Source organism: Nerophis ophidion, linkage group LG06 (assembly GCF_033978795.1).
Source record: "Nerophis ophidion isolate RoL-2023_Sa linkage group LG06, RoL_Noph_v1.0, whole genome shotgun sequence".
In the NCBI taxonomy this organism is placed as follows: Eukaryota; Metazoa; Chordata; class Actinopteri; order Syngnathiformes; family Syngnathidae; genus Nerophis; species Nerophis ophidion.
In genome coordinates this window covers 58,400,776-58,423,840 of record NC_084616.1, presented here as the reverse complement: position 1 = coordinate 58,423,840, position 23,065 = coordinate 58,400,776, and the positions used below count along the sequence as shown (strand labels likewise).

Here is a 23,065-nt window from a genome sequence, read left to right as displayed (position 1 = left end):
ATTTGCATCCAGCCTTTCCATCCACCCACATTTAATGCCAAACAAACACTTACCAATCGACTGATTTAAGTTGCTCCTGCACATTTTACCGGCGATGCTAAGGCAGACATGGCACAGAGATGTATGACACTCAATCGTTGGTTAGAAGGCGATCGCCGAATAGCTTCAATAGGTATTTGCTCAATAGCTTCAGTTTCTTCTTCAATTTCATTTTCGCTATCTGCCTCCATACTCCAACCATCCGTTTCAATACATGCGTAATCTTTTGAATCGCTTAAGCCACTGAAATCCGAGTCTGAATCCGAGCTAATGTCCCTAAATCTTGCTGTGCTATCCGCCATGTTGGCATCACTAAATGACGTCACAGGAAAATGGACGATGGATTTAAAGGTAGCGAAAATCAGGCCCTTTAAAGCCTTTTCTCGGGATATTCCATAATGGGTAAAATTTATAAAAATACTTCGAAAAATTTAATTTTTATTGGTTTTAACCCTTCTGAAATTGTGGTAATGTTCCCCTATAAGGGCAGAAATTGAATTATTAATCTATTTGTTCATTTACTGTTAATATCTGCTTACTTTCTCTCTTAACATGTTCTATCTACACTTATTCTTCTGTCGTTTGATACTTTACTCTAGTTTTGAAAGATACCACGAATTTGGGTATCAGTCCGATACCAAGTCGTTACAGGATCATACAATGGTCATATTCAAAGTCCTCATGTGTCCAGGGACATATTTACTGAGTTTATAAACATAAAATATTTTTTTTTAAAAACAACGAAGATATTGCGATGCCAAAAAATATCAACAAAATACGCCACTGTACTTGGTATCATTACAGTGGATGTTAGGTGTAGATCCACCAATGGCGTTTGTTTACATTTTGACGCCAGTGGGCTATGATGTGTAGTCAAGCATGTTTAGCTATTCCTCGTCCTGTAGGGATGATACTTGTAAGAAACTTTATTTTTTTTGTCGCCACAGAGACGAGGATTAGTGATTTAGAAGTAGCTACAACACTGCCGACTGGGGCTGAACTTATCCGCTAGCTAGCTAGCCATGTCTTTAAAGCATCTCTTCCTGGGCGTTTCAGTGTTATAACTTCACCTTTATCGTTGGTTTTTAAGCCAAAATGCGTCCTTTCTCCCTTTTCTGTCTACACACTGTGTCTGCTCGTACACCAGCAATGACACGACGTGACAAAGGGGGCGCGGGACCGGTACTTTTCAGAAGCGGTATAGTACCGAATATGATTAATTAGTATCGCGGTACTATACTAATACCGGTATACCGTACAGCCCTAACATGGACAAGGTGCTTTGACAGATTTTTGGAGTACCACTTACATTGGCAGCCGGCTAGATACGCATCCACATCAATTTCTTGTAGGTCCCTGAATAACTGGAAATATGAAACAATAATTAAGATTTCAGACCAAAAAAAACAATTGCGTTATTGTGACATTCATGTACATTTTTCAAGGTCTTCACAGCAACAGTGTCCACAAAGCTGGTTGTTGAGACATCCAAGATGATGCTGTGGCACCCACAGACGAGTCCGCTCTTTTTATCGCTGTCTTTTGAAACCTGTGTGACGTTGTCGTCATAAACCGTGTCGTAAACTGAATCGGACACGTCGGCTTGGTAAGCCAAGTTTACTTGGCCGTTACACATCCCATTCGCTGGAGATTCAGCTTGTTTATGCTCTTCCAGTTGGGCACAGAACTGTTCCCTTTTTTGCTCTTTCAAAGAGTATGTGTCATCGGGCAGGTCACCGGCCATCTGCAGAAACATTACAGATTTCCTGGTAACACTATAACAAAACATTTTTCTTGAAAGAAGCGATTACCGGTAGTCATACTTCATTTTTCTTCTCTTGTTCAGCTTTATTTTTCTCTTTTTGCTTCAGCGTTGCATGTTTCTTCTTAGCTGCCAGAAGCTTCCCAATTTGAATCCCACTCTGTGCAAAACAAAAATATGCATCACAAAGAAGTGAGTGAGGTGATAAAAGTATGTTCGAGTGAAGTAGACAACAGCTAGGGATACATTATGCTATTCAAATCAAATTAAAATTGTATCCAATCAAACTTTATTTGTATAACGCTTGTTATACACAGGCAAGTGGCAAACACAAAATGCTTTAGAAAGATAGAAAAAACATATATACGAACACACACAACACTACACTATTGACAAAGGAAAAAAATGACTTGGCACTGAGTATTGTGGTAAAACATGACCTTTGAGGCGTTTCCACACTGGACAATAACTAAAAAAAAGTCTAAAAAAAATAGTATTAGATATTTGATAAAATATATGTAAAAATAAAACATAAATAATGCAGTAATAAGTTCATGAAAACATAAAATTGAGAGAATAGTAGTAACAATAGCAATGAATAAAATAGAAACTAATAACAAGAAAAATGTACGAACCCCGTTTCCATATGAGTTGAGAAATTGTGTTGGATGTAAATATAAACGGAATACAATGATTTGCAAATCCTTTTCAACCCATATTCAATTGAATGCACTACAAAGACAAGATATTTGATGTTCAAACTCATAATTTAGTTTTTTTTTTTTTGCAAATAATAATTAACTTAGAATTTCATGGCTGCAACACGTGCCAAAGTAGTTGGGAAAGGGCATGTTCACCACTGTGTTACGTCACCTTTTCTTTTAACAACACTCAATAAACGTTTGGGAACTTAGGAAACTAATAGTTGAAGCTTTGAAAGTGGAATTCTTTCCCATTCTTGTTTTATGTAGAGCTTCAGTTGTTCAACAGTCCGGGGTGTCCGCTGTCATATTTTACACTTCATAATGCGCCACACATTTTCGATGGGAGACAGGTCTGGACTGCAGGCGGGCCAGGAAAGTACCCGCACTCTTTTTTTTAAAAAGCCACACTGTTGTAACACGTGCTGAATGTGGCTTGGCATTGTCTTGCTGAAATAAGCCGGGGCGTCCATGAAAAAGACAGCGCTTAGATGATGTATGTACCTTTCAGCATTAATGGTGCCTTCACAGATGTGTAAGTTACCCATGCCTTGGGCACTAATGCACCCCCATACCATCACAGATGCTGGCTTTTGAACTTTGCGTCGATAACAGTCTGGATGGTTCGCTTCCCCTTTGGTCCGGACGACACAATGTCGCATATTTCCAAAAACAATTTGAAATGTGGACTCATCATACCACAGAACGCTTTTGAACTTCGCGCCTATAACAATACGGATAATTATTTTCCTCTTTGTTCCAGATGACACCACGTCCACAGTTTCCAAATATAATTTGAAATGTGCACTCGTCTAACCACAGAACACCTTTCCACTTTGCATCAGTCCATCTTAGATGATCTCGGGCCCAGAGAAGCCGACGGCGTTTCTGGATGTTGTTGATAAATGGCTTTTGCTTTGCGTAGTAGAGCTTTAACTTGCACTTACAGATGTAGCGACAAACTGTATTTAGTGACAGTGGTTTTCTGAAGTGTTCCTGAGCCCATGTGGTGATATCCTTTAGAGATTGATGTCGGTTTATGATACAGTGTCGTCTGAGGGATCGAAGGTCACGGTCATTCATTATTGGTTTACGGCCATGCCGCTTACGTGGAGTGATTTCTCCAGATTCTCTCAACCTTTTGATGATATTATGGACCGTAGATGTTGAAATCCCTGCATTTCTTGCAATTACACTTTGAGAACCGTTGTTCTTAAACTGTTTGACTATTTGCTCACGTAGCTGTGGACAAAGGGGTGTACCTCGCCCCATCCTTTCTTGTGAAAGACTGAGCATTTTTTGGGAAGCTGTTTTTATACCCAATCATGGCACCCACCTGTTCCCAATTCGCCTGCACACCTATAGGATGTTCCATATAAGTGTTGGACGAGCATTCCTCAACTTTATTAGTATTTATTCCCACCTTTCCCAACTTCTTTGTTACGTGTTGGTGGTATCAAATTCTAAAGTTAATGGTTATTTACAAAAAATTTTTTTTTATCAGTTTGAACATCAAATATCTCGTCTATGTAGCATATTCAACTGAATATAAGTTGAAAATGATTTGCAAATCATTGTATTCCGTTTATATTTACATCTAACACAATTTCCCAACTCATATGGAAACGGGGTTTGTACATGATCAGCAAATAGTCTGATTAAAAAGTTGTGTCTTTAAACCTTTTAAAAAAAAATTAACGGTCTCTGCAGTCCTGAGGTTTTCGGTCAAGCTGTTCTACAGGCGGGCCCATAGTGGCTAGATGCTGGCTCCCCGTGAGTCTTTGTTCTGGTAATTGGTAAAGAGATAAAGGCCTGTGCCAGAAGACCTCAGGATTCACGAGGGTTGATACGGTAAAAGCAGGTCAAAGAGATATGAAGACATTTAAAGAATAATGCTAGAACTTTAAAATCCACCCTGAAGCGGATGGGTAGCCAATACATTGATTTTAAAACCGGTGTAATATGCTTCCGCCCTCTGGTCCTTCTCAGCATGCGTGCAGCTTAGTTTTGTAATAATTGTAGACTTCTGATATTATTTCTAAGGAAATCATAGAGCAGGACATTACAATAGTCCAAATGACAGGAAATAAAAGCATACATTAGCGCCTCTGTGTTGGCCTGAGAGAGAAACAGGTGGACTCAGGCTATGTCTTAAAGGGGAATTTTTTGGGGAACTTTGCATATCGTTCACAATCATTATGAGAGACATGACGATTGATATATTGGTTTTTTTGCATTGTAAATGTTAAATAAATGCAATCAAAAGTCTGCTTACAATGGAGCTTATATGCCCCACTATTCTGCCTATAAAGCCCTTAAAACATTCAAACACCTCCATTAAGGTTTTATAGACATGCTGTAAGTATGTATGTAATGTAGTAATGGCCACAGTTATAATAACATTTAATATTTACGTATCTTGATGATTTTAAGCAAAAGTGGAACATTAATTTCACAAATGTTTGCTTTTTTTTTTTCTTCATCGCTGATTACTGGGGGCAGCATGGCGTAGTGCAGTGGTCCCCAACCACCGGGCCGTGGAAGAATTTTTTATTTAAAAAAATTAATAAAAAAAAAAATATATATATATATATTTTTTTATTTTTATTAAATCAACATAAAAAACACAATATACACTTAGTGCACCAACCACAAAAACCTCCCTTTTTCATGACAAAGAAGAAAAAAAAAAGAAAAAAAAAGGAGTGTGTGTGTGAGTGTGTGTGTGTGTGTGTGTGTGTGTGCGTGCGTGCGTGTGCGTGTTTTAGGGGCAGCAAAGCCCTGTCTGTTATTTCATTGAACTCCATTGTGTTTAGGGATGAATAGTCCACATGGCAATTGTACTATTTTTCAGCTATAGTTACATTAATCATTAATAATGTAGCAGCCTAGTTTTGAATAGCAGGGTCCCTGCTATCGCATGTTGATAAAAAATACAACATTTACATGATAAAAGTCAACTACAGGCTTCCCAAATGCTGTAATAAATTAAGTATGATGAGTTGACATTAAACAGTTTCAATGGAAACTGTTTAATGTTAAACATTTTATATGTAGAAGAAAGGTTTTTTCATTTTATTTAATCAAAGCAACAACTGGAGGCAGTTTAATGTGGATTAACGTGGGCAGAATTATCATAGTGTTCCCAATGTTAAAAGGATAAAGCCATTGTTTACAAATTTGGTAAATAAATAACCAAAAAATGTATATTTTGTTGATTTCTTACTGTACCGAAAATGAACCGAACCGTGACCTCTAAACCGAGGTACGTACCGAACCGAAATTTTTGTGTACCGTTACACTCTTAGTATTTTTTGGATTTAATTGGTGAAATAGAGGACGCCTCACTGGTGCATTTAATTGGTGAAATAGAGGACCCCTCATTGGTGCCGCTACAAGTAAACTTTAATTTATGTTTATTTAAAAGTTAGAATGCATTAAAAAAATCCATCTGTCGTCATTTCTTTTAAAAAAGGGTGCAGTTCCTCTTTAAGAAGATAAAAAAACTATTTTTGTAATATTTTTAATACGTGGCTAAAAGTCAGGTTGCAGTCAAAACCCCGCCCAGAGTTTCTAATAGATTGTGTTGGTTTAAAATATTGTAATTTTGGTCAAAGTTTCTCCCTCTGGCATTCAGTACCTATAACTAAAACATATGTTTTGTCTTATTAAAGTGTAGGAGATTAACCGCCATTCAGGATTTGATGTCTAAAATACAGTTAAAAAGGGTATTTATGGGTCCTGTGTCATCAGAAGACAAAGCAATGTACAACTATGTATCATCAGCTTAACAGTGGAAACTGATGCCAAGTCTCCTAATAACGTACCCAAGAGCATTTGAAAGATTAGAGGACCTAAAATTGAGCCCTGGGCAATCCCACACCTTATTTCATGGGTTCCCGTAAGAATACGAGGACAAACATATAGACCTTCTCTTGTAAGGCCTCCAGGTACATCTCAGCATTGCTGTAGTAGATGGTAGTCGAAGAACGGAAGATTTTAATGCCTGGAATCTCTTTAGCCTGAAGATACAGATAAAAGAAAACCATTTAATCTGGTAAACTGATTGTGTTTTCTTGACAAAATTCACAAGTTTTACTGTACCTCTTTGTATGTGTCTATGTCCAGGTACAAGTCAGTGGCTGGTACTTGGCCCAAAATTGAATAGTGTGGCCTGAGGGATGAAATATCAACAAATATTAAACCACCTTCCTAATCAAAGTCACATGATTTGAATAATGACATGCACTTACAGCTGTGTTCTAAAGATGACGGTCAGTATAGAAAAGCCAATGGAGACAGCCAAACCAAGGTCCAGGTTGAGTAGAATAGTGCTTGTGAAAGTAACCAGCCACACAAGCTAGAGGGTAGTAAAGTACTATCAGGTAAATGTGTTAAATGGTTGAAGATGTATTTGGTACCCTACTACTGTACTTTTAGCAAGGTCCCCGAATGAACATGAACATCTATTCAATTTGCCTTTACACATGAGATTCCCCTGAATTTTTCTGGGCCTCACACTTGGAAAATGTGTTCAATCGTACCAAATCCAACCTGTTGGTCCTCCACAGCATAGGCACGTCCATGAACTGCTTGAACATTCCCTTTAAGTTCACAAACACGATTGTGGATAAGATAGCCTGCAGGACACAAAAAAATAGTCTGATGACGTGACATTTTAATTAAACACCCAACAGGATTATGAGACAGCTGCAAAGAGGGAGTGTCAGTGGAACATGCATTCATTCAATGTCGGAACTACAGTAGAGAAAGGAGAAATATAGATAGATGGATAGATAGATAGTACTTTATTGATTCCTTCAGAAAAGTTCCTTCAGGAAAATAAACATTGCAGCAGCAGTGTACAGAGTTGAGATCAAATTAAAAAATAAAAAGTAAATAATGGGGGTTTAAATGGAAACCAAATAGACAAATATTACAATAAGAATAAAAATAAAAAGCAACAATTGGACTAAAAATATAACAGTAAAATAAAAATATAACAAGAGAAACTAGGCAGTAGTGACCATGTTATGAAAAACAGAAACTAGGAGGGGACGGCGTGGCGAAGTTGGGAGAGTGGCCATGCCTGCAATCTGAGGGTTACTGGTACAATCCCCACCTTCTACCACCCTAGTCACGTCTGTTGTGTCCTTAAGCAAGAGACTTCACCCTTGCTCCTGATGGATCCTGGTTAGCGCCTTGCATGGCAGCTCTCGCCATCAGTGTGTGAATGTGTGTGTAAATGGGTGAATGTGGAAATAGTGTCAAATTGCTTTGAGTTCCTTAAAAAAATTAAAGTAGAAAAGCGCTATACAAGTATAACCATTTACCATTTAAGGGAGGAAGCTTGAAGACATGGACAGAAGAAGGTTATGCTCAAAGGGATACTAAGCAGCAATCAGAAAACTTGAGTGAAGACATATTTAGGAATTTAGAATAGGAAGGTATGTACTGTATGTAAGTGAGGGAGAGGGCAGGGAGAAAACTGGTTCACACTCCAATGCAGTAGGTGGCGGCTTTGCACCTTTAACGTTGAGTGCCCCGCCATTAAACAAGAAGAAGAAGAAGAAGAAGAAGAAGAAGAAAAATGAGTAATACCTTAGGGAGATCTTGAAAAAGAGATCCTATCTTTAAAACGGTAATGAGGACGATGAATGAAGAAATCAGTCCTGCAACCTAATGACACAAAGTTTATAGTAATTATAACCAAGCTGACTTAAGATGCATCCATCCATCCATCCATCCATCCATCCATCCATCCATCCATCCATCCATCCATCCGTCTTCTTCCGCTTATCCAAGGTCGGGTCGTGGGGGCAGCAGTCTACGCAGGGAAGCCCAGACTTCCCTCTCCCCAGCCATTTTGTCCAGCTATTCCCGGGGGATCCCGAGGTGTTTCCATGTCAGCCGGGAGACATAGTCTTCCCAACGTGTCCTGTTGCCTCTTGCCGGTCGGACGTGCCCTAAACACCTCCCTAGGGAGGTGTTCTGGTGGCATCCTGACCAGATGCCCAAACCACCTCATCTGGCTCCTCTCTGTGGAGGAGCAGCAGCTTTAGTTTGAGGTTCTCTCGGATGACAGAGCTTCTCACCCTATCTCTAAGGGAGATCCCCGTCACCCGGCGGAGGAAGCTCATTTCGGCCGCTTGTACCCGTGATCTTGTCTTTTCGGTCATAACCCTAAGCTCATGACCATAGGTGAGGATGGGAACGTAGAGCGACCGGTAAATTGAGAGCTTTGCCTTCCGGCTCAGCTCCCTCTTCACCACAACGGATCGATACAGCCTGTCGACCTCAGGATCCACTCCGCGGTACTTGAACTCCTTCAGGTATTTTGCGTCCAATGACAGATGTTAGTTTACAGTACCTGAGTCTTTCCCCCAGTGCTCTCCTGAATGAGGCTTCGCGACATGGAACCAGTCACGGAGTAACACTGAAAACAGCCGCCAACAGTGTTGCTGAAGCCAAGAGCAACTAACTCCTAGAAGAGCCAAAACAAAGCAAAGACACACTATTAAACATTAAATTTAAGTATTTAAAATATTTCATTATCTGTAAAGGTAAACTGCACTTTTTTTGGAATTTTACCTATCGTTCACAATCACTATGAAAGACATGACGATGGATAGATTTTCTTTAAGGCATTCTAAGAATTAAATAAACGTAAATAAAAGTCCACTTACAGCAGACAATAGGAGATCCTCTATTTCGCCGATAAAACTCATTAAATAACCACCCAAAAAGCACTAACAAAACTCCATTTGCATTTACTGACTTGAATATTAACTAAGTATTAGTGATATTGTTATTCTAAGCCTTAAGGCAGACAAACTATTTATAGCTGTGCCGTGATCACTACCGTGTGTCCCTATGTTTACATCATCGAGTGGTCTGCTGTTTCCTCGCTTCCTCCTCCTTGGAAGTTTATTGTAAATCATAAATCATTCCTTTCACCTAGAAAGTAGATGGCTGAGGATGTAATCCGACAAGTTGGGGCACTTTGACAGCCATTTAGGACCCGGAACTGGCAAGAATGACACAAAAAGACGCTTGGTCCCCACCCCGTTTCTTCGCGAGAATAATGAGTCATTCTTCCACTAATGGGAATATATGAGCATCCAAAAACTCGGTGTAGTTTCCTAATGAAGCCTTAGCTTGACGCTCCTCTGCTTTCTCCTGCTCCCGCTCGCTGCGGCAACAACAAACAAAACTCCAGACGCTCCTCTTGGTTTTGTATCGTTTACTTGTGAAGTTAATCATTCAAAACATCAAACAATAACGATGTGGAAGAAAATAAATGGCAAAAATAAAGCGAGTGTATTACAGTAAGAAAGAGTAAGAAAAAGTAAGCGTATGGTAAAAAAAACAACTGTGTGGCTCGATTCCACCATATCTGACTGCCATAACCCATAATACATTTTGTCCAAACCTTTTTACCACACAAATCCTTCCGCCATATATGCAACTAAACAGTTACATATTATTCACTTTATTAAAGCAGTATAAAATAGTCCGTTATCAAATGATTCACACAAATGTAACAATTACTAATAAAGTGATCCTTATAATTACTTTAAGCATGCAATATATACATTGTCATATTATTCAAATAAAGTTAGTAGTCCCATTTTGGCTGAATAAACATAAAGCACCTTCCATAAAATGTAAATGACCTCAAACAGCATTTGGGCTCCTACATTTGGCATCCTAATGACAGCAGACATTGTACAGTAAGTGATGTTGTATTATGTTTGTTTGTTCTCTTGAAGTAATCAGAAATCAGTGATGAAGAAAAAAAAAGCAAACGTGATGCGTTTTTTTTTATTAATGTGCCGTGTTTGCTTAAAATAATCAAAATATGTCAATATTAACTGTTATTATAAATGTGCCCGTTACTACATTTTTACATTACTTACATCATGTACAAATGTATATAAAACCTCAATGGAGGTGTTTCGATTTATTTTAAGGGCTTTGTAGTCAGAATTGAGCGGCTCCCATCAGCTTCATTGTAAGCTGGCTTTTGATTGCATTTATTTGATACTTAAAATGCATTAAAAAAAAGAAAACATCCATCGTCATGTCTTAAATTATGATTGTGATCGATAGGCAAAATTCCCCAAAAATTGCAGATCCCCTTTAACTCGTAAATAATTGCACATCAAAGTTTTTTGTCTTTATTAAGTGTACATTAGAAGGATAATTTTTCACGTTTTTAAAATCAACATGGGTCTGGACAAATGTTAGTCTGTATGCAAATGTTCGTTTATTAAACATGTTTTTTTTAAAAGCCTACTGAAACCCACTACTACTCACCACGCAGTCTGATAGTTTATATATCAATGATTAATATTAACATTGCAACACATGCCAATACGCCCTTCTTAGTTTACTAAATTGCCATTTTAAATTTCCCGGGATTTTTTTCTTGAAAATGATGACGTGTACGCGTGACGTCACGGGCTGTTATGAATATGAGCGCTGCGCACACACACAGCTAAAAGTCGTCTGCTTTAACGGCATAATTACACAGTATTTTGGACATCCGTGTTGCTGAATCTTTTGCAATTTATTGTTCAATTAATATTGGAGAAGTCAAAGTAGAAAGATGGAGTTGGGAAGCTTTAGCCTTTAGCCACACAAACACACGGTGATTCCCTGTTTAAAATTCACGGATGTGAAACTTTAGTATGGATCACAGCGGACATGGATGCCGACTACATGCCAACCCGCAGGTTTCGTTGAGAAAATTGTGGTTAAAAAGTCGCCTCTTACCGGATATTAGCTGAGCTTGTGACGTCCATACAGCTGCCGTCGACTTCCCCGAGACACTGCGCGTCAACACTCGGCCGTGGATGTACACCTTCGACTATCAGGTACTGTTAAATTCACTAAAACACTAGCAACACAATAGAAAGATAAGGGATTTCCAAGAATTATCCTAATAAATGTCTCTAATAACCTATGAATCTGTCTCAATGCAACGCGATTGCAATCGCGTTTTTTTTTTTTTTTTCTAGTCCGTCGCTATCAATATCCTCAAACACGAATCTTTCATCCTCGCTCAAACTAATGGGGAAATTGTCATTTTCTCGGTCTGAATAGCTGTTTTTGTTGGAGGCTCCCATTAAAATCAATGTGAATATATGAGGAGCCATCAACATGTGACGTCATCGTCTGCGACTTCCGGTAGAGGCAGGGCTTTTCTCCAGTTGCGAACTTTATCGTGGATGTTCTCTACTAAATCTTTTCAGCAAAAATATGGCAATATCGCGAAATGATCAAGTATGACACATAGAATGGACCTGCTATCCCCGTTTAAATAAGAAAATCTCATTTCAGTAGGCCTTTAAACAGCTCAACATCAAATTGAAACTCTTTTACGGACGCATCCAATTGGAGTAGGACTCATTTTCAGCCCCGGATTTCAAGCTTCACTTTAGATTATGAACCGACCTATTATAGTAAAATAATGCAATAACAATCTATCATGTTTTTGATCACCTTGTAATTCTAGTGTTCTTAAAATATATTTTCTTATTTGCAGCAAATTAGATTTTCTTCACATTGTAGATTTATTTGAATTCAATCGCATATTTTCTAAATTTCCACACCTTAGAAATAAGTGTCTCGAGACTCAGCTGCACCTACATCATAAAAATAATCACCTCTAAGGCTTGATTAGTTTAAATATTTTGACTGAAACAATTCAGATTGTTTCAATTACACAATATGATGATTTACAGTTTAACATTGTACTTTCTTCCTATTGTGGCCATTTACGAGTGTAGGCCTATTGGCTCTAAAACAGTCTTGATATTTCCTGCTGCAGTGCATTTTCCAGGACTTACGCTCTCCCGTCCAAAGGCAAAACCTAATAACTCACTTCTAGCTGATTTTGAGAAAACAAAGGAAAACCAACCTATCTTGATGCTGTCTTACAAAGATTTAAAAAGTCATCAAACGTATAGATGTTTTCCTGAGCTTTCATTTTCTTGCCGATTGAGCCATGGATTGAATCTGCTCTCATGAACGTGTGCCCTTTCTCCAGATATTTTATCACAATCTCGGGTGGGCCCCATTCTGCGTTTGCACATTGGGCAAGAGCTGTGTACAGCGTCCAGTTTTTATTTTGACCTCCACAGTTATCTGCCCAAAAGAGTATGCAAGAGGAAGAATCAAGAACAATACATTTAATGAAGGTGCTTGCAACGTCCTGGGCCAATCTTCCAAATATCCCCTCGTGCCATAATATCACATAATCAGGTTGACCGTCGGCCCCCATTCGTGCAAATGTCTCATTAAAGTCAATAAGGCGACTGACAAAGAAGCTCCGATTGGTCCCTTGAGATACTAGGTTTTTCCTGTTGTATCTACGCGGTTATGTGGTAGTTGCTAGGTCCTGCCATGCGCGTAACAGCTTGCTTACAGAACAAATCACAATATGGCATACACTAATGTAAAGCATATCACCTAGGAACTCCAAAATTATTATCAGCTCAGTTTTGACCCAACTTGAGTTACTGGGTTTTGCCTTTGGACGGGAGCGCTGTTGGCAGACGGTCGCACATGATGCACGCATGTCAATCCTGCGCATCAAAAAAAAAAAAAAAAAGCTCTGGAAATTTTAGTTAACTCGTTATCGCGTTAACATTGACAGCCCTACTTAGATGTCATTCATAGTTACAATGACATCCTAATTCTAGCTTTGTCCAGAGTCTGTACTCCCTGGGTCAATAACTTCTGTTCATTAACTTCATATAGCCGTGTCGACAAATCACACTTAAAGCAAGCAAGCATATTTAAGATGGACAAGTGTGCATAAAGCTTGTTCGGCATTAATGATTTATCAGTGGCTCTTATGAGCCTGAGTGCTTTCACTCTGTCTCTCTGCTCTTTGTCCCATGCAATCAGGCGTGCAGACACTGATGTAAAAGTTAAAAAAGAACCCTTGTGGTTGTTTTTGACAAATGAGTGATTTCCTTCACAAAGTAAAGCTCCTATTGTAATAATGTGCCGAATGTAAAGGCATTTTGAGAAATGTGCTTACATGCTGTGGTTGACTGGAGTCAATAATGGCAACACAGTAAGAATCGATTCGAGTGTATTCATGTTCTGTTTTGTACAATCAGATTTCAAAAGTTACTCACAAGGATTTCAAAGATTATCAGACTAAGTGACACAATGTTCTTATAAGCCTGCGCCTTACCTGGTTGCTATCCACCTTGTAGCCATGTTTGAGAGCAAATGTTTTACCAAGAGAAATAGTGATGGCATAGCCCACAATGGCCATAGCAAAAGCGTCACCGATCACCGCAGAGAAGAGTGTCACATCTGGAGCACGAGGGGCCTTAAGCCTGAAGTAGGATAAGCATATAGCAATAAGTCAGGGTTTTGTATAGGTGCAGGTACAATACAAATACTGAGTTCTGTTAAATCATCTCAAAATAAAATTAACTTTTTAAGCCCCAAGATTTTGGTCTGTTGTTTCTTTTTGCCCCAAGCATGTGTGACTGCAAGCTGACTAAATATTGAACTCACACATTCTGCAGCTGTCCTTTTTACTGAAATATTTCAATAATCCCATAAGTATCTACAGCTATTTGTTATCTACTGTTTAAGACAAAAACCTTTAACTTTTCCCAACACCCTCTAAGACAGTGGTTTTCAACCTTTTTTCAGTGAACATTTTTTTCATTCAAGTACCCCCTAATCAGATCAAAGCATTTTTGGTTAAAAAAGAGAGATAAAAAAGTAAAATACAGCACTATATCATCAGTTTTTTTTTTATCATGAAGTAAGATAATGTACTATGTCAAAGTGGGCAGGAAATTATAAGATTTTCTTCATCCTGCTCCTTCTCAGGAATTGTGTGAATTTAAATTGTATAATTGTGATATAATTATGTATCGTTCTAAATGCACATCAATGAATGAGAAAAATAAAAATGAAAATGAAAATGAAAATGAAAAATGAAAATGAAGTTTTTGATTTATTAAATTGTATAACAGTGCAAAATATTGCTCATTTGTAGTGTTTTTTCTCATTATTATTTGGAAAAAAAGATTTAAAAATAACTAAAAACTTGTTGAAAAATAAACAAGTGATTCAATTATAAATAAAGATTTCCACACATAAAAGTAATCATCAACTTAAAGTGCGCTCTTTGGGGATCGTAATAGAGATTCATCTGGATTCATGAACTTAATTCTAGACATTTCTTCACAAAAAAAGAAATCTTTAACATCAATATTTATGGAGCATGCCCACAAAAAAATCGAGCTGTCAACACTGAATATTGCATTGTTGTATTTTTTTTCACAGTTTATGAACTTACATTCATATTTTGTTAAAGTATTATTCAATAAATATATTTATAAAGGATTTTTGAATTGTTGCTATTTTTAGAATATTTAAAAAAAAACTCACGTACCCCTTGGCATACCTTCAAGTACCCCCAGGGGTATGCGTACCCCCATTTGAGAACCACTGCTCTATATCCAACATTATGCATTATTCTAACTGATCTCTTTTGTAACACCGTTAGTGAATGAAGTGTACTTTTGTAACTATTTCCCCAATTGTGCCTTTGGTCCAGCTGGCTGAGGACATTCTTTCCAGTTTATTTGATTAAAAACTCCATTTATGTCAAAATAGCTTGGCTCCAAGTTCCCCATTTATAGCATCATAGTCACTTTCACCTCATTCTCTCGGTTTTCGTCTGCTACAACGTTGCACCTTTCCCTCATGCTGGCTTCTAGAAGCAGTAGTCCATCCTCAGTATATATTCAGCTTATTAAAAATAGGGTTGTGAATCCCCATTTGTCGAAAAATAATCGTCTTTGGAGACTGTCATCGATTCCGGCATGATGAGAACACACTCCTGTTTGTTTTCGAGCTGTCAACACTGAATATTGCATCGTTGCATTTCTTTTCACAGTTTATGAACTTACATTCATATTTTGTTGAAGTATTATTCAAAAAATATATTTATAAAGGATTTTTGAATTGTTGCTATTTTTAGAATATTTAAAAAAAAATCTCACGTACCCCTTGGCATACCTTCAAGTACCCCCAGGGGTACGCGTACCCCCTTTTGAGAACCACAGCTCTAAGACATGGCTATTCAACTGGTGTCCCGGGGCCCAAATCCATATCGGCATGACACCATATCGGTCCCCAAGTTAATTTCATAACTTAAGATAGAAATATTTTTGCAGCAAATTCCTAAAAACACGTTGTGGAAAGGTACTTGGATCGCTGTAAAAACTTTAGCTGATCCTTGCGTTGACATTTAAACCTTACTAGCAAACAAAACACCGGGGTCCAAACTTGGGATTTACATAAATGAGGCGGTCCTAAAGACACTCTTTTACGTCCTCTCCTTTTTGGCTGTTACAATTTTTTATTTGTGATGTCCAGCCATCCATTCTCTACCGCTTATTCCCTTTGGGGTCGCGGAGGTCGCTTGTGCCTATCTCAGCTACAATCGGGCGGAAGGCGGTTTACACCCTGGACAAGTCCCCACCTCATCACATGTGATTAATGTAACTAAAGTGATGCTGTAGCTTATTTACTTCGGATCCAGTCAGTGCTCGTTGGTTCAACTTCTTTAGTTGTACTAGTGGTGTTCCTCAAGGTTCCCTTTTTGGTCCTCTCTTTTTCATCATTAGGGCTATTTAACTGGTGGCCCACATATTCTGTTCTAAAAACTTGTGAGAAACTCACATTTTTGCAGTACATTCTTAAAAATGATAAAGTGCTGGAATTGTTATGATAATTGACTAGCCTTTTTGCTGAAGGTCCTTAAAACAGCAGAGCGCTCCTATAACTCTGACAAAATAAATACAGCAAAAATCAAATGTCTACTATAGATACCGCTAGTTCGCTGGAATATACAAAATACAACTAATAGTGAAGGGTCTTTTAGTGTCTACAAATGTGTCCTCTAAAACAATTTAGTTGAATATCACTGCTCTAACGCATTAGATGCACAGTGTGACCTTGGCTTTCTGGACCCACAACTTCAAACTACCGCCACCGGTGTTGCTGTTATCTTGTTATGCAGTGGTTATCAACCTTTTTTCAGTGATGTACCCCTTGTGAACATTTTTTTCATTCAAGTACCCCCTAATCAGAGCAAAGCATTTTTGGTTGAAAAAAAAGAGATAAAGAAGTAAAATACAGCACTATGTCATCAATTTCGGATTTATTAAATTGTATAACACTGCAAAATATTGCTCATTTGTAGTGGTCTTTCTTGAACTACTTGGAAAAAAATATATATATAAAAATAGCTAAAAACTTGTTGAAAAGTAAACAAGTTATTTAATTATAAAGATTCTACACATCATCAACTTAAAGTGCCCTCTCTGGGGATTGTATTAGAGAACAATTTGGATTCATGAACTTAATTCCAAATAAAGAAATTTTTAACATCGGTATTTATGGAACATGTCCACAAAAAATCTAGCTGTCAACACTGACTATTGCATTGTTGCATTTCTTTTCACAGTTTATGAACTTACATTCATATTTTGTTGAAGTATTATTCAATCAATATATTTGTAAAGGATATTTGAACTGTTGCTATTTTTAGAATATTTTTGAAAAATCTCACGTACCCCTTGGCATACCTTCAAGTACCCCCAGGGGTACGCCTACCCCCATTTGAGAACCACTGTTGTTATGCATTCGTAAAGATTAACTCACCCACTCGGGATCTCGCCGACAACATCAATGTTGTATTTGGCAGGAAGGCCACAGAAGTGAGTGATGATTGTAGCTGCTATAACCTAGAAAGGAGAGGTGCAGGGAGTTGGTTGAAAGTAATAGAGTGAGTGGACATGTCTGGACTTTACAGATTCTCCCTGTGCTTCCTTGGCCATTCTCCCACTTTCCAAAAACATGCATTTTACGTAACTGGAGACGTCATTTGTTCAACAGTGTGAATGTGAACTGTTGTCTATTAACATGTGATTGACCAGTGACCCGTCCAGGCTGTACCCAACCTGCTGCTGAAAGTCAGCTGGAATAGACCTGACTGGTGACCCTAATGAGGACAACCAGTAAAGAAAAAAAAAATAATAATGCAGTAATGCCAAAAACCTAGATTTTTAATAGGATAAAGATTTTTCCTGCTGGACTGTAGGTTGTAGTCAGTCACGTGACTTTTTCGGGGAAGGCAGTGGTGGTCTATCAAACCAACATGACTACTGTGCAACTAACACTGTGGGAACTATCCGAGTATGCAAGGGGCCTAGATCTTACAGCTGAAACTAGTTATGAGCAAAAAACAAAACTGTGCAATACAATTGATCCTTAGTGTTGTGATTTGGTTCCCCGATCACATCTTTAGTCTGGCTTTTGAGTCCTTTTTGGACGGCATGGCGTAGTGGGTAGAGCGGCCGTGCCAGAAACCTGAGGGTTGCAGGTTCGCTTCCCACCTATGGACATCAAAGTCGCTGCCGTTGTGTCCTTGGGCAGGACACTTCACCCTTTGCCCCGGTGCCGCTCACACTGGTGAATGAATGATGAATGAATGATTGGTGGTGGTCGGAGGGGCCGTTGGCGCAAACTGGCAGCCACGCTTCCGTCGGTCTACCCCAGGGCAGCTGTGGCTACAGATGTAGCTTACCACCACCAGGTGTGAATGAATGATGGGTTCCCACTTCTCTGTGAGCGCTTTGAGTATATAACAACAGAAAAGCGCGATATAAATCTAATCCATTATTATTATTATTATTTTGGGGTTTTCTAATTATTTTTGGACTCTTCCTGTTCTGAGTTTTGCACTTCCTGTTTTATGTCGTTTCCATCGTTTCTCATTTGTTCCACCTGCTATGCTTTTTGACGCACACCTGTTGGCAATTGTTTACTTTAGTATTTAAGCCTGCATTCTCCCTCAGTTCGTTCTTGGCTCATGGTTTGCGGTAAGCAACAGTCACGTTTATTATTCAGCTTTGTATTAACCTTGCTAAGTCACATCTTGGCTTCTGTGCGCTCGACACGCGCTTCTGTGGACACTTTGGACTCCATGCTTGCTAACTAGTAGCATTAGCTTTCCGTGCATAGGCACGCCGTTTCATTTCTGTTTTGTACAAGTTTTCGTTTACCCTTTTGTATATTAAAATCATCTCTTAGCCTCTTACCTGCTATCCTGCCTGTCTGGTCCCACTGCATCCTGGGTGATACCATTGCGCATCACAATGCACTTCAAATGTTACACTTAGTATGCGTTATCAAAAAAAGATTGTCAGTAATCTCAAGGATTATCCATCAGTCGTGTTCCCAAACATGTTGAACTTTCTGGTGTGCTGGACGTCATTTTACAAAACAAAACAGAAGAAAGCTTGGAAAAGCCCAGAGGTCTACAACTTATTTGTGTGTGGCTGGGTCAAGGACAGAGGCTGAGGAATTCACATTAGTCGCAAAATTTTGATCTTGACCTCTGAATGTATGATGAGATTATTGCAGCCCTTCAAGATGCAACTTTTTTATCAAATTTGAATAACAGGATATCGAGACCGATTTGATGGATTTAACGATTCCTTCTTTAATAAATGTCAACCTGTTGGTAGGTTGGTATGAAATTGTAAATGGGTACTTGGTGGGTAGATTTTGAAATCAATTGTATTGTATTGTATTTTGTATATTAAATGATGATGTATATTTAAACTGTGGGTCCCTGTCCATAAAATGTGCGCTTCTGGGGATTACCTTTTTGCAGTACGGACTCTGATATTAACCAAAGAAACAAAAATGTAACACAAAATTATCTCTCTCTGTAAATAAATAAATAACCAAAGACATTTGTATCAAGATTCTCCCTGAAAAAAAATCATGCATTGTTCTTGCTTGGGTAAGGTCGCATTTCATGATTTAACTCTGCATTATGCGAAGACGCGTCCTTGTAAACAAAACTGCGAGTAGCATTTTCCCGTTCTGTTAACCACTCATAAAGATAATCAGACACACCACTGAAGACCTGGTTGGTTGTGAAAGAAGACGGTGATGTGATCACAACTTTTTGTAACTGCATAGTTACGGCAATGCTGCCTTGGTGTTGCACATGCCGTTTACGAGTTTGCGTGGTTTTCCTCATCTTTATCAAAATGTAACCAAAAACCCCAACATTGTGTTTGTGGTGAAAGCTTCATTTATGATTGCTGCCTTTGGTAAAAACTTAACTCTTTGAGGATTTGCTCACAATTGCTTGGTGTTTTACGAAACACTCTTGGCAAAACATGTTTTAAGAACTCTGAAACAGGTTAAAATACAAATAAAATAACGATAATACTTTAATGGGAAATACTAAACGTTAACATGATATCAAACAAACCTTTAACGAAGTGATCACTGCAAACTCAATCACTTGCACTCTTTTACCCTTTTTTTAATCACCTCTTGAGGAACTTTGAAGAAACTTTCATTCTTTTTTGCGATTTGAACGGTTCCAACAGCCTAAAACAACGCAAGCAGGGGGCATTTTTCTTTGAGAAAGACAAAATGCCATCCAGAAAGCTTTGACGACAGACCCTTGCTTGACAACCACTTGAGTCCCGCATATTTAATGAGCTAGACCTGACGTCAGGGGAATACAACAAAAAAAGGAACATCTCGAGGACTTACCACTATGAGTTCTATGGGGATAGGCATGGGCAGTTTCTGCCTGTAGCAGGCATTGATCTCCTTGACCACAATGAGAACAGCAAGCGACACCAGACTGACCACAAGTTCTGACATGACCGTCTGAGGTAGCAAGCGGCATACTTCCACCACAGTCTGAGGGTGACATAAAGAGAAAAGTTGGAAAGGTTAAAAATTAAAAAAACTTCTAAATGTGAGGTATGCTTGAGTGGTAAATATGAGCCATACTCACATAAATGAGAGAGAGGGGACCAGAGAAACGAGCCGGAGTAACTCCAAACAAATATTTGAGCTGAGAGCCTAACACATGACATGCGGATCCTGTCGTATAGCCTCGAACAAGTGGTTCAGAAAGGTAGGTGACCACAAAACCAACTCTCAACACACCCAACAGAATCTTTGGGCGACAACCACAGCATGTCACACAAATTGTCACAGAAACTTCAGAGAAATTAGACAAACCTGAAACAGCCCTGCCAGGACTGTGACTGAGCAGGCTATTTGTACTCTGTAAGCGTCACGTTCATCAAAATCCACAGTCGATGTCCCGTTGGTACCGTTAACGAGGAAGTTACTGTCTGGTGCAAGCCGCTCTGACACACTCCCGCTCATGATGCTGATCACTGCAAAAGTACCTGCAAATTTGAACACATATATGAATTTCTACAACCATGGTTACATAATCTGCTTTATTCTTACCAATGGAGACATGTTTGGAAGTGCCAAAAATGAAGTAGACCAGCACCGGATAGAGGGAAGTGTAGAGGCCAAACACTGGCCGCAAAGAAGCCAGAAGAGCATATGCCATGCCTGTTGGAAAACAAGATTATTTTTCTTAATAGAAATGTCATTGACCAATTGAAACATGAGGCAAAAAGCTGGATTTTTGACAGACCACTTCGAGCCTGATTTACTAAAAGTTTGCGTGTACTAAAACACATGCTAACTTGATAGCAGATCTACTAAACGTGTGCAATCTATTCTTAAGTGAGTAGAATAAGGCATGCAATCCATCTTGTGTCTGTCTTCATTAATATGCAGATCAGAGTGCATCTGGAATGTATTGACTCAATTTTTCCCACTTTTTCTTAAGTAAAATGGAATAAATTCATTTTGTTCTAATATTCTACAGATATACTCCATAATGACAATGTGATATGTTTGTTTTATTTAAATTGCAAAAAAAATAAGAAAATCACACCTACATAAGTACCTTACCCCGAATTTCTACTGAATGCGGAACGGCCCCAGACCGGCTACACCGTGGAGGGGCGCCCCCATTTGCCATCTGTTGCGGCTTCATCGTGCAGCGCAATAGCACAGACTTTTACGAGATCACGTCAATACGCGCATGATCACGTGATAAGGGAGTTAGTAATAACCACAAAACGTTCATTCTGTCCTTCCAGAGAAGCAGAAGCAAACAAACTCAGTCCTACCACTTAATTTTTTTTTGCAGCAAGCTACAATACAACAGTAACATTATCCCTCTCAAGCTTGTCACATAATCAGTCCTTTGCTTCCCCAGTCCCCATATCAACTGATACTTGACACAGGTCCCATAACCCTACCTATCTCCACAGGCTATGCCTGTACATTCTTCTTTAATTTTGGACCTATAGAATCAGCATGTTCTCATCCAATTTTGTCAACAAGTTAAAAATTATCTCTGAAAATCTTTGATGAGTCGACTTTATGTCCGTTGCCACCAATTAGGACCTTTCAAAGTGTAAAATATGATCCTCCTCGAAGAGGGAGTATTTTATTTTGAAAGTAAACCAGATACTTTTTTTGTGTGTTTTTTGCATGACTTCCTGTCCAACACTGGCAGATTTTAGCAAAATTGAACGGATTGTTACAAAGAGAAGCTTTGTTTACCATACCATACCATGAATTGATTAATGTGGACCCCCCGACTTAAACAAGTTGAAAAACTTATTCGGGTGTTACCATTCAGTAGTCAATTGTACGGAATATGTACTGAACTGTGCAATCTACTAATACAAGTTTCAATCAATCAGCATGTTTATATTTGCAGTCGTTCCGCATTCAGTGGAAATTCGGGTTGGGCAGCAATTAGAGCTTCAAGACTTTTTGAATACAAACCCCGTTTCCATATGAGTTGGGAAATTGTGTTAGATGTAAATATAAAAGGAATACAATGATTTGCAAATCATATCCAATTGAATATGCTACAAAAACAAGATATTTGATGTTCAAACTCATAAACTTAATTTTTTTTTTGCAAATAATAATTAACTTAGAATTTCATGGCTGCAACATGTGCCAAAGTAGTTGGGAAAGGGCATGTTCACCACTTACATCACATTTTCTTTTAACAACACTCAATAAACGTTTGGGAACTGACAAAACTATTTGTTGAAGCTTTAAAAGTGGAATTCTTTACCATTCTTGCTTGATGTACAGCTTGAGTTGTTCAACAGTCCGGGATCTTATTGTCGTATTTTACGCTTCACAATACCCCACACATTTTTGATGGGTGACATGTCTGGACTGCAGGCGGGCCAGAAAAGTACATGCACTCTTTTACTACGAAGCCACGCTGTTGTAACACATGGCTTGGCATTGTTTTGCTGAAATAAGCAGGGGCGTCCATGATACCATTGCTTGGATGACAACATATGTTGCTCCAAAACCTGTATGGAACATTCAGCATTAATGGTGCCTTCACAGATGTGTAAGTTACCCATGGCTTGGGCACTAATACACCCCCATACCATCACAGATGCTGGCTTTTGAACTTTGTGCCTATAACAATCCGGATAGTTATTTTCCTCTTTGTTCCGGAGGACACCACGTCCACAGTTTCCAAATACAATTTGAAATTTGGACTCCTCAGACCACAGAACACTTTTCCACTTTGCATCAGTCTATCTTAGATGAGCTCGGG

At 38.7% G+C, this 23,065-nt stretch overlaps 2 protein-coding genes across 2 annotated transcripts in view; one reads left to right on the top strand and one right to left on the bottom strand.

The window, feature by feature from the left end:
• LOC133555021 (sodium- and chloride-dependent creatine transporter 1-like) overlaps window positions 1–23,065 on the top strand; it is a 72,907-nt gene that overhangs the window by 41,822 nt on the left and 8,020 nt on the right. The window lies entirely within an intron of this gene.
• LOC133555020 (solute carrier family 26 member 6-like) overlaps window positions 1–23,065 on the bottom strand; it is a 34,509-nt gene that overhangs the window by 4,440 nt on the left and 7,004 nt on the right. Inside the window, exons 3-17 of the mRNA XM_061904428.1 lie at window positions 20,854–20,964; window positions 20,617–20,789; window positions 20,387–20,551; window positions 20,137–20,289; window positions 17,218–17,300; window positions 13,715–13,862; window positions 8,873–8,986; window positions 8,104–8,181; window positions 7,047–7,142; window positions 6,756–6,862; window positions 6,607–6,676; window positions 6,432–6,524; window positions 1,863–1,961; window positions 1,475–1,783; window positions 1,349–1,403 (exon numbers count right to left, since the gene is read on the bottom strand). Of these exons, the coding sequence (XP_061760412.1) occupies window positions 1,349–1,403; window positions 1,475–1,783; window positions 1,863–1,961; window positions 6,432–6,524; window positions 6,607–6,676; window positions 6,756–6,862; window positions 7,047–7,142; window positions 8,104–8,181; window positions 8,873–8,986; window positions 13,715–13,862; window positions 17,218–17,300; window positions 20,137–20,289; window positions 20,387–20,551; window positions 20,617–20,789; window positions 20,854–20,964 (1,854 nt within the window). The remainder of the gene's footprint in view (window positions 1–1,348; window positions 1,404–1,474; window positions 1,784–1,862; window positions 1,962–6,431; window positions 6,525–6,606; window positions 6,677–6,755; window positions 6,863–7,046; window positions 7,143–8,103; window positions 8,182–8,872; window positions 8,987–13,714; window positions 13,863–17,217; window positions 17,301–20,136; window positions 20,290–20,386; window positions 20,552–20,616; window positions 20,790–20,853; window positions 20,965–23,065) is intronic.